Source organism: Piliocolobus tephrosceles, chromosome 8 (assembly GCF_002776525.5).
Source record: "Piliocolobus tephrosceles isolate RC106 chromosome 8, ASM277652v3, whole genome shotgun sequence".
In the NCBI taxonomy this organism is placed as follows: domain Eukaryota; kingdom Metazoa; phylum Chordata; class Mammalia; order Primates; family Cercopithecidae; genus Piliocolobus; species Piliocolobus tephrosceles.
Genome location: NC_045441.1, coordinates 26,370,280 through 26,383,250, shown reverse-complemented (window position 1 = coordinate 26,383,250; position 12,971 = coordinate 26,370,280). Strand labels below are relative to the sequence as shown.

General features: G+C 35.0%; 1 protein-coding gene across 1 annotated transcript in view; it reads right to left on the bottom strand.

Moving 5' to 3' along the window:
• LOC113219987 (putative C-mannosyltransferase DPY19L2P2) overlaps positions 1-12,971 on the bottom strand; it is a 37,423-nt gene that overhangs the window by 10,714 nt on the left and 13,738 nt on the right. The window contains exons 7-9 of the mRNA XM_031935959.1: positions 10,200-10,277; positions 9,355-9,441; positions 930-989 (exon numbers count right to left, since the gene is read on the bottom strand). Of these exons, the coding sequence (XP_031791819.1) occupies positions 930-989; positions 9,355-9,441; positions 10,200-10,277 (225 nt within the window). The remainder of the gene's footprint in view (positions 1-929; positions 990-9,354; positions 9,442-10,199; positions 10,278-12,971) is intronic.

Here is a 12,971-nt window from a genome sequence, read left to right as displayed (position 1 = left end):
TGGAGTGCAGTGGGGTGATCATGGCTCACTGTAACCTTCCTGGGCTCAAGCAATCCTCCTACCTCAGCCTCCTGAGTAGTTGGGATCACAGGCTCATGCCACCATGCCCAGCTAGTTTTTCTATGTTTTGTAGAGACGCGGTTTTGCCATGTTGCCCAGGCTGGTCTCAAACTCCTGGGCTGAAGCTCTCTGTCCGCATTGGCCTCCCAAAGTGCTGTGATTACAGGCATGAGCCATTGTGTGTGGCCCAGGGTTTATTTTTTAATAGAAGTACATCACAGACCAGAGAAAAAGAATATCATCTGTCTCATATTAAGAGAATTTAGGAGTTGCCCTCCTGCCTAATAACCTATTTCACTAGGAAACCATAGAGGTAATATGGGCCATCCATCTGCATATTTGGAAAGAAGCCAAGCAAAGATTAGGTAGTGGCTGAGTTCAAATTAGAAGGGGCTGGGAGACTGGAGGAAAAATGTTAAAAGGACGAAAGTAATAGAGTCTAAAGTTGGAAGCAGAAGGAAAGAGAGATAGATGATGGATAGATGCAGAGGAAAGAAAAGGAGAAAGCTGGAAAGAAACTACAAATGAGTTATTTTGAAGGGAAGGTTAATTGAAGCTAAACAGAGAAACTCAAGACAAACACATTTTAAAAAGCAAGGCTGTGTGGATATAGCAGGATGAAACATAAAGGAAGAGTGGCCTGGAAGTGAGTTGTGCAATACGTGTGCTAACTTCTTGAAAATGATTTCTAGTCCTTGCTAAGGACTATTTCCTTATGTATCTATCTACCTTAGATAGTAGCTATTTTTAAGTCAGTAGCTATTTATTAGCTATAAATCATTAGCATTTTAAAGATTATTAACTGTGTTCAGTTTATAGAAATAAAAAGTAGAATTTAAATAAACTGCATTAAAAACATTGAATCTTACCCAAAAGTTGAGTTTAGATACTCCCAGTTTTTGAATTTCATTTCTCTTTAGAATTATTGCCTAAAATGCACATAAGGGAAGAATGAAACAATTCAATACAATTAACATTCATATTTTGTATAAATGGTACATTTCAAAAATTATATAGCCACCCTGTTCCATCTCAGCTATCACCAGCCATTTTCCTCCTTAACTGTTGATTTTAAATTTTGGACATGGCAAATTTCCTTGAGGTGAGACTTAAATGGTTTGGGTGTCAAAAAGTTGCCTCATTATTTCCTCCCTTAGATACCCTGGCCGTTTTCTGCAGGATAATTCCTCTACAAAGGTAAACGGTGTATAAGCATATGACAGCATCCATGCAAGTCTGTATGTGAGTTATCCAGCAACATTAGTGAACTAAACTAATATGAAAATCCTTCTTCTCCAAACTGCCAAATAAAATATTTAAACATGTTTAAAAAGTGTATACTCATGTGAAAGAGAAGGAACTTTTCTGATGCTTGAAAAAAGGTGGTTTTTAAAAAATACAATATTAATTAGCAGAGAACCACCACCCCTGGCAGTGTTTATAAAGGCCTGTAGAATAAGGTTACAACTATAGGTTTGTATTGTAAGGGGAGGGCAGCAGAAGAGGCCTTGGGTCTATGCAAGGTAAGAAGTTGGAATTGAGACTAATACATAAAGCTAGGGTCCTCAAAAACTATACCTGCAGTGCTATGGACTGAGTATGTGTGTCCACCTGAAATTCATAGACTGAATCTTTAATCCCCAGTGTGATGGTGTTTGGAGGGTAGGCCTCTGGGAAGTAACTGAGTCATGAGGGTGAACCCTCATGAATGGGATTAGTGTGCTCATGCTACAAGAGACTAGAGAGCTGATGTCTCTCTCTACCACGTGAGGACACAGCAAAAAGGCTTCTGTCTGCAAACCACCAAAAGGGCTTCCACCAAGAACCAAATCAGCTGACACCTCGATTTTGAACTGCTCAGCCTCCAGAACTATGAGAAATAAATTCCTGTTGTTTAAGCCATCCTGTCTGTGGTACTTCTGTTATAATAGCCCAAACTGACTAAGACACACAGTGACTAGGAATACTTCACCTACCATCTCTAAGAGTTGATAGGTTATTTGTTTATTCCCAAGTTTGGGGTGAAAACAGTGCTCTCATGAGAAACTGAATTCTTGGACTTGCATATTATTTAGATTTAGATTCAAATTTTGTATCATTTAGTTGGTGTACAAATTTCCAAAGTGAGCCAGGATTACTGAACTTCCAACAGGAAAATATAAATGTATCAGATTACTCATTGCAACATTGTTTGTAAATGCAAAAGTTAGGCAACAACCTAAATGCCCAGACATAGGAGAGTGACTGAATGACAGTAAATCTACAGTAGAACACTAGGAAGCCACCAGAAAGAATGACGAAAATCTCTATGAACTGATATCCAGGATAGGCTGTTAAATGAAAAAAAAAAAAAAAACAGTACAAAAGACTATCTTTAATATAAGAGGAGATGTAAAAAATATACATGTAACAGTTACTAGAACTCAAAAAAGCCCAACTAAATGGGTCAACTAGAAAACTAATGAGATTTCTTTCTTACAGGGAACAGGCAGTAACAGGGTAAAAAGAAAGGTGGAGAGAATGGGCTGGAAGGAATAGTGAGGAATATTTTCTGAGTATAATTATATATATATATATTGTCCTCATTGAAATATGGTAATGTTTCACCCAAAGTAACTAAAATCAATCAGAATGAAACTTCTGCTTCTGTCCAAGTTTGTATAACAGGAATCACATTTACTTTCTCACCCTAAAAAACCAAAATACCAAGCAAAATAGATTATAGAGACAGCTATGAACAATTATATGCCAACAAATTAGATAACTTATGAGAAATAAATTTCTAGAAACATACAACCTACCAAGAGAAACTTATGAAAACACACAAAAAAACTCAACAGACCTATAACTAATAAGGAGAGTAAATCAGTAATAAAAAGTTTCTCAGCAAAGGAAAACTTCAAACCAGATGGCTTCACTGGAGAATTCTGTGAAACATTGAAATAAGAATTCATATCAATCCTTCTCAAGTTCTTCCCAAAAACTGAAGAGAACACTTCTATACACATTTTATGAGGCCAGCATTACTCTGATACCAAATCCAGAAAAAGATACTACAAGAAAACTACAGGCCAGTATTTCTGATGAATATAGCAAAATCTATATATATATATTTCTATTAAAAATGAGCAAAAATGTTTATTATTTGGGGAATAAACATTTCCCCAAAGAATAAACACAAATGTCCAACAGGTATTTAAAATGGTGTTCAACATCACTAATCATCAGGAGATGTAAATCAAAACCACAATGAGATACCACCTCAAACCTGTTAGGAGGGCCATTATAAAACAAAACAAAACCAGAAGTAACAAATCTTGGCAAAAATGTAGAAAAATTGGAATGCTTATGCATTGTTGGTGGGAATATAAAATGGTGCAGCCAAAGGGCACATCAGGTAGTCTACATGGAAGAGTTTGTTTCTGAGTGGAGCAATATTAACCATAAACTAACCACTACTTTAATTCCAGCTAATAAATCTTAAAAGCAAGGCCCAGAAAGATCAGCCTATGTTCAAGTGGCTTAACTACATCACAGAAAAAGGTCAAGAATATCTCTAGGAATAAGAAAATACCCAGCAGCTAACAAAGTAAAATTCACAAAGCCTGGCATCCAAGTAAGCATTGCCAAGCATGCAAACACTCAAGAAAACACAACCCTGATATGAGCAGAAGAAACAATTAATTGAAACTGACACGGACGACAGAATTAGCAGGTGGAGGCACTGAGGCTCTTACTATAACCGTATTACACATGGTGAAGAAGTGGTAACAGAGAGAGAACATTTAACTAGAGACACAAAAATACTTCAAAGATCCAAAAGGAACTTTTAGATATGAAAACTACAATGACTTAAATGAGAAATACACTGGATGTGATTAACAACAGGTTGGATATTGCAGAAAAGCAACTAATGAGCTCTTGAAGAGACAGCAATAGTAACTATCCAAAATTAAATAAAGAACAAAAATAAACAAAGGCTCCATGAACCACTGAACAATTTCAAGCAGCCCAATATGCATGTAGTGAGAGTCCCTAAGTGAAAGTGAGGTGGGGAAGCAGAAAAATATTTGAAGAAATAATGGCCAAAATTTTTCCAAATTTGATAAAAATTGTAAATCTAAAGATCTAAGAATTTCAAAGAATCCTAAATACAAGAAACATAAAGAAAACTATAGTAAGGCACATTATATAAACAAACTGCTCAAAATCAGTGGTAAACACAAAATTTATATCTAGCTGGGAACAGCTAGAGAACTAACATATTATTTACAGATGAAAGTGTAGGGATGTCAACAGATTTCATAAGAAAAAAATGCAAACAACAAGAGAAGTCAAGCAGCATCTTTTAAATTCTTAAAGAAAATTGCTGTTAACCTGCAATTCTACACCCAGGAAACATACCTTTCAAAAATGAAGGCAAAATAAAGACTTCATGACCAGGTGATCTGCACTAAAAGAAATGTTACAGGAGGTCTTTCAGACAGCAGGAAGACAGTAGGTCAATCTGGCTGTACACAAGTAAAAGGCACTGAAAATGGTAACTACAGGGTAAATATATAACATTTTAAAAATTTCAAATACTTTTAAAAGGTAATTTGTTTAAATAAAAACAAAAAGTCATTGAGATTTCTATATCATATGTTTCAGTAAAATGTATGACAATAACACGAAACAAATTTTAAAATGCACTTTATCAAAATATGTGGGATGCTGATAAAGCAGTGCTTGGAGAAAAGTTTATAGCACTAAACACCTGTGTTTAAGAAAAAAAAAAAAAGAAGGTTCTCAAGTCAATGACCTTGCTTTATACCTTAAAAAAACAAACAAACAAAAAAACTAGAAAAGAAGGAGAGCAAAACCCAAAGTAAGCAGAAGAAATGAGGCAATAAAGATCGAGTATAAACAAATGAAACAGAAAACAAAAACAGTAGAGCAAATCAATGAAACCAAACACTGGTTCCTTGAGAAAATTAATAAAATTGATATACCTCTAACCAGACTGATCAGAGAAAACAAAATAGAACACAAACATCTAATACCAGGAATGAAAGAGGAACTATCACTACAGATACTATAGATACATAAAAGATATAAAATATTATGCCTTTGTCAATAAATTTGACATCATAAATAAAATTTAAAAATTCCTTTAGAGATACAAGCAAAGTTCACTCAAGAGGAAATGGATAACATGAATAGCTGTATATCTTATTAATGAAATGCAACTTGTAGTTAAAAACATTCCTACAAAGAAAGTCCTAGATAGCTTCATTGGTAAATTCTACCAAATATTTAGGGAAGCAATCATAATGATTTTACCCAAATTCTTCAGAAAACTGGGGAAGAGAGAACACTTCATAACTGATTTTATGAGGCCAGCATTGCCATGTAACCAAAAAAGACAAAGATGTCATAAGAAAACTATGAACCAATTATTGTCATGAACTTAGGTGCAAAATCATAAACACAATTTTAGAAAGCTGTATCCAACAAAAAATAATAAAACAGCATGACCAAAGTGAGGTCTATTCAAGGAATGCAAAGATGCCTTAACATTTGAAAATCAACCAAAATAATGCAGCACATTAACAAAACAGAAAAGAGAAATTATATGATTATATCATATCTTCAAAATTCATTTTTGAAAAAACTCAGCAAACTGAACAGAAGGGAACTTCTTCAACCTGATAAAGGGCTTCTCTGAAAAATCCTATGGCTAACACCATTACTTAAGGATGATAGACTGAATAATTAAAGAAAACTTACATTTCAAAATGGGCCATTTAAAATAAGACATTTAAAAATACTAAAATATGTGAAAGAATGACACAAATCAAAATTAGAAAAACTGAGAAATGAGCTGACAGAAATCAAATAATTTGAATTAAAACAAAAATAATTTCAGACACAAAAAGCTAGAAAGAATATGAGGAAATGAACATAATAATACTGCCTTAGGAGCTACGAAAGGTGACGAGAACGAGAAGAAACTTTTAGAAATAAAAAAAGAAATAAGATAAAAAGTATTCAAGAGAAAGTGATACGTTTATAACATATCAAAACTTCTAACACTTTTAATTAGCCACCCTTTTGGACAGAAGTAAAACAAGTATTCAAAGAGACAGCTGGGCATGGTGGCTCATACCTGTAATCGCAGCACTTTGGGAGGCAGAGGCGGGCAGATCACCTGAGGTCAGGAGTTTGAGACCAGCCTGGCCAACATGGTGAAACCCCGTCTCTACTAAAACTACAAAAATTAGCTGGGCATGGTGGTGGGCACCTGTAATCCCAGCTACTCCGGAGGCTGAGGCAAGAGAATCTCTTGAACCCAGGAGTTGGAGGTTGCAGTGAGTCAAGATGGCACCATTGCACTCCAGCCTGGGCAACAAGAGTGAAACTCCATCAAGAAAAAACGAAAGAAAAAAGAAAAGGAAAGGAAAGGAAACAAAAGAAAAGAGTAAAAGTGAAAGAGACAAAAATTTTACACAGAGTCAACTTAACTTTCAAGTAAAAGGTGACAAAACAAACTGTGACAAACACATCAGAATTGAAGGAATTCTCTTGTAGAACAAGACTAAAATAACCAAGATAACTAGGAGATAACAGCGTAAAGACTGCTGATACATAAATGTGTATAAAGAGTTAAGTAAAAACCCTATATTCTTGAATTTGATTTGGAAATATCCATCAGAACTTGTGAGCTAGTTTACCATAAATGCATGCACGCACACACATGCACACACACACATATTTTCATGGCAGATTTTTAAAGAGAGAGCCTGCACCCTATGATATTTCCTAGCTCTGTCCACTAAGAAGGCCTAGAAACAATGACCTACTCAGTAGCAATGAGTATCCTTGGGTCCCAGACTGCGGTCTTAAAAACACCATTTCCCCAATAAAGGCAAGGAGGGTGTCTCGCAGGAATGGCTTCCTCCAGGTTTTGGACAGGAGTCCACAAGAGAGACCTGGAAAAACTTGTCATACATGACACAAGTACGCTATCAGACCACCAGGGTCATGTCAGAGAACTTAGAAGAAACCTAAAGAGGCTCCCCTGGTCAAAAATGAAACAATCTGAGAATAAGTAAAGATAATAATTTCAATTAACTTGAAATACATCAAAAATGTTTAAATCCTTATGTTCCTAATGAAACTTAAACACACACATACACAGTCCAAAGAGCCCACATTTGGAAGATGACAGGGAATCAATTGATTATTTTTAAAACTTGCAAATAAAGAGGTAAATCAACACCTACTTAACTTTTCCTAAATGAACTTTAGATGACGGATTAGAATGTGACCACTTTGCAATCCCTATTGAATTAACAGATCCATCATAAGGCACTGAGGGCTAGTACCATAAAGAGAGACATTATGTGCCTTTTAATGGAAGAACAATACTATAGACTTACCAAAGTGATCAAGCCTGAAGCAATCCAAGTTTCAGATATGGTTTCTAATATATTAAGCTATACCATGAGACAAAGGACCATGCTTAGCTACACCACAAGAACTCAAAAAGCAAAATCTGGACCATGAAATCTTCCACATGTGATGACTCCGGTTCTTCAACAAATAAAATTCATGAGGATAAAACCAGGCAGATATGCAGGAAACTTATAGCAAAAAGAGAAACTTCAGTGATGAAACTAAAAAGGAATGCTGGGAAGTTACTATCATAGCAATCAAGACAGTCATTGTTGTTTTAGGGCAGTACAAGGGAGTGCTTTGGGACAGGCCACATGGAGGGCTTTTACACTCATTTAGAAAATTATAATTTTGATATAATGGTAGTTTAGGAATGTTTGCCACATGATACATAACACAGTCAGCCCTCCACATCCATGGGTTCCAACTGCTGCAGATTCAACCAATGGCAGAAAGAAAATATTTGAAATAATAATAATACAACAGTTTAAAAAGTACAAATGAAAACACAATACAGTACACAACTATTTGCATAGTATTTATATTGCATTAGATGACAAGAGTAATCTAGAGATGATTTAAAGTACATAGGAAGATGGGCATAGGTTATATGCAAATAACACACCATTTTACATAAGGAACTTCAACATCTGCAGATTTTAGTATCCACAGGGGTTGGGGATGTCCTGGAATCAATCCCTGCAGACACTGAGGGGAGATTGTACTCATCAGTATTAGCCAGCACTAAGTCAGCACACAAAACCTTTGCTTTATGCAGTTTTTATCTGTACTATATTTCAAAATAAAAAAAAAATTCATTACAAGAGGTAGATAAGCACACTATTAGGAGTCCTCTACTCTATAATGGTGAAATAGTTTGACAAAATGTTGGAAAGAAAGAGCATTTTTTCTGGGAGAGAAAGAGGAGGAATTACTATGAGGGAAAAACAATATGAAAAGCAAAAACGTTAAAACATACGGGAAATACCAAAAGATTAAACCACTGCACCATACATGGAAAAGGGCTATATTTTGGCGTTACTGTAGTTGGTATCATTTCTGATCAGTGTGGAGATGGGAGGTACAGGGGAATATTCTAGGCTCTAGCTTATAGATATCAGAAGTATAACTACAATGTAATAGAACTGATTTACCAAACCACCTTTCCAAACACATATCCAAAAATGTCATTCCATGTAGTTCCTGTGAGGAGACTACACACTTATTCTAATTATCTTGCCATTGCTCAAAGTAGTTTGGAACTACACTTTCTAAACTGCTTTCGGAAATAATTTAGTTATAGGTGCAAATAATCAGTCTTATGACTTTACTGTCACACCATCATTTGAGTAAGGTCTGTATTACCCAGCCCAATCACAAAAAATATTCACAAAATTTTGGTCATTTCGAAAAATCAAATCCACTCCTGAAAGGCAAAGATTTGCCACCAGTGAAGACATTCTAAAGAATGTGCCGTATCTGTGAAGGAAACTCAGAGGAGTTCCAAAAATGTTCTGGGCAGTGGCAGTGGCACTGCAATGAGTACTTAACCTCCTCAAGTGACTTAGGAGAAAGAAGTCATTTTTATCATAAAATGGGATATGATTAAAGTAAGTCTTATTATTTTATGATAATTTTTAAATATTTACTTGGGCGTTGTCTTAAAAAGAAAAACTTCCTACTATAATATTTTTCAAGGATAAGACAGACAAAAAGGTTTGCTTGGGAAGAACTGTGTCATGTTGAATGATAATCAGGAAAGGGCCTATTTATTCTCTTATACCTGTTTTAGACAGAAAAACATGCTATTTGGTAGGTTTAAAAAAAAAAACTCAACTTTATGAACTAAATACTTACCCACGTCATTAATAAAGATGAAGAATAATAAGAAGAGAAGTACATTGAATTTTCAAACATCAAAATGAAACTAAGGATAACCGAAATCTGAAAAAAAAGTGAAAAAAATACATTTTATGGTTATTACATATATTGGCATAATGCATATTTTGTAGGTATATAGCCATTTGTAATGCAAATCTATTTGCATAAAGATGAATAACTCTTGGCCAAATGATAATAGAATTTCAAGTCACTGCTACATTGTAAGTATTAAAATTCAAGACTATAAACTCTATCTGGCAGAATTTCACTTCTTCTCCATCTGCTACTTGGAAAAATGAAAAATAAGTCTATGATTTCTACTGTTTTAACAATGGAGTAATATAACAAGAAAGACTTAGTTATAAATATCAGTTTTACTAATCTTATTTTTGTTAGACTTCAGAACTTCTATTATTTATGAAGCTTTACTAACTTTTTATATTTTTAAGGAAGCTATGTTTGGGACCTAAGCCAAAAACAAAATTGCAAGAATATAAAATTTCAGTTAGAGTGTCATTCAGGCAAAATGCTAAAATCTCATGTCTGAGAAAGAAAACGCAGTTTTAAAAGTAGTAATAATAATAATAAATAAAACATAAACGTTTTAGAGAATAAAACACATCTATAGTCTAGTTGAAAGTATAATCTATTATAATATGACATCTATAATATACATTTCCAGTTTTCCTTCTGGATATCACCAGTACCATATGTATTAAATATTACCAAAGAAGGGGTACCCTATAAAACAGAATCACTTCGATTTTATAAACTCCGAGGACCTATCTTAACATCTGACTTATATATATTAAAAATGTTACCATGTTCACATAAATGATCTTCCGAAATTTGCTTGGTTCAATGTATCCCACAACATACATGGGAAATAATGATGCTATCTGAAATAACACAAAAAAGCAAAAGTGAAAAAAAGTATAGAAAACTAACACTTTACTATTCATAGGCAAAGTAAATATAAGAGGAGGGCTACATTTCTAATAATGGTAAGCAAAGGAATTTGAACCAACCTTCCCACTAAGAACTAGAATGTCCAGGAAAAACATAAATATATAAATAAAAATATTTTAAAAATATGTATAAAAGCCACAGATTATGAACAGAGCAATTGAGGAATTAAAAAGATAGATGGCAATCTATAGCAATGAGCATGACATTTGGGACCACTTTTCTCTCAGAGGTATCTGCCAATTTCAACAGAGGCAGATGCCTGCCAGTTGAGAGGCAGTTGGGAGACCAGCAAGCTGAGCAGACATTTCAGCAGATTCAGCACTCAGAGTGCACCAAGAAGGGTGCTTTAGTTTGGAGTTTCAAAAGGCCATACTATAATAGTGAACCAGAAATCAAGCAGCTCTCAGAAAGACTGAAACCCATCTATGGATCATCTCAATCTAATTGCATGAAGGTGGTTCAAGATTAATTAGTGCTTTTGATTACCTCTCCAATTTTTCATGTATAATGTCCAGCACCAAATCAAAAATAACCCAGCATAGATGAAGATAAGACACTATCACTAACACAATAGAAACAGATCCACAAAAGATTTATATCAGGGATCAGCACATTTGTTATATAAAAGGCCAGATAATAAGTATGTTATGCTTTGTTGGTCACATACAGTCTCTTGTATATTCTTTCTCATTTTTGTTTTATATCCCTTTAAATACATAAAAACTATTCTTAGCTCGGAGATCACTCAAACACGTGTCTGGTGCAATCAGATATGTCTTTAAACTATGCTTCAAATGTTCAAGGAAATAAATGATAGGATAGAAAACTCCAGGAGAGCACAGAAGTCATAAAAAAAAATTGGGCTAGGCATGGTGGCTCATGCCTATAATCCCAGCATTTTGGGAGGCCCAGATAGGAGGACTGCTTGAGCCCAGGAGTTCAAGAGCAGCCTAGGCAAGATGGTGCTACCTCATCTCTACAAAAAATTAAAAAATTAGCCATATGTGGTGGCACAATGAACTAAGTTTAATCTTCATCTATGAAAAACACAATTAAGAATAAAATCTTAAACTACACCCAGAAAATAACATTGAATTATCCCTCTGTAAGCATGAAACGCACAAATACAAACAAAACTATATACACTAGTAAAGAAAAATAAAAGCCTAGTATATATCCAGAGAATGGCTAGAAAATCATTACAGCAATATCAAACTTACCCAAAGACCCCCCCTTTTTTTTTTTTTTTGGAACTGAGTCTCACTCTGTCACCCAGGATGGAGTGCAGTAGCGCGATCTCAGCCCACTGCAATATCTAACTCCCAGGTTCAAGCAATTCTCTGCCTCAGCCTCCCAAGTAGCTGAGATTACAGGAGCCTGCCACCTTGCCCGGCTAATTTTTTTGTATTTTTAGTAGAGACGGGGTTTCACCATCTTGGCCAGGCTGGTCTTGAACTCCTGACCTCGTGATCCACCCGCCTCAGCCTCCCAAAGTTCTGGGATTACAGGCATGAGCCATCGTGCCTGGCCCCAAAGAGCTGCTTGGTTGCATCAGTACCACTGGATTAATAAATGTGCTTGCAATGAAGTGCTGCTCACTAAAAACCAATTCTACTCTGTTGGCATTTGCAAATAATGAAAACCATAGAATATGTCCATGTTATAACCTGAAAGGAGCCAACTATTATGAAGCAAAGCAGAGGGAATACTTTAAACATGCAGCACCAATTGAGCTGGGGTTATAATTTCATTCTTTGTAGGCTATTGGCAGCATAAGACTTCTTGGCAGAATTTCTCACTTCCAATATAGAGTATTATTATTATCATCAGTATTTATTATGTAGGAAGGAGCTCTGATGGAAAATCTTAGTATCATGAAATTTCCTCAAAATTCTCCATTTACTCTCTGCTTCCCCAGTTCAGTTTCTTGGTACTAGTTATGTAGTTGCTTTAGAAACAGGATATGGGCTCAGCTCACTTAAGCAATGATGAGCTTTATGATTAAAGCTCATAGAAATGGTGCCAGGTAAAATTCTGCTCCACAGACAAAACAGCCAACATTTAGCTGGATTGGAAGCAGAACGTCCTGCTGTGAAGAGTAGGATTGGCCCTTAGAATGCTGTGTAGCTTGGCACCCAGAATGATCACCAGGACAAAAGGAAAATCTATAGGTAGTTATATACAGATAATATCTCAAACACCAAAAATAACATTTGTGAATAAAAATAATAGAAAAACTCACATGTCGAGCCTTAAAATCTGTCAAACTAACTAATACAGTAAAAGAATGTGGAATTATATTATTTCATAAAAATCATACTTTTATGTAAACTTTATTCCCTATTTTGAAAATCTTTTAGGGCATAAATGTAACCATATTTAAAAATTTCTATGGAAACAACCAAGGACATCTTGCATTCAACTTAATTAACATACCCAAAGGAATATAAATCATTCTATTACAAAGATAAATGTGTTCATTGCAGCACTATTAACAATAGCAAAGACATGGAATTAACACAAATGCCCATCAGTGACAGACTGGATAAAGAAAATGTGGTACATATACACCATGGAATACTGTGCAGCCATAAAAAGGAACGAAATCAGGTCCTTTGCAGGGA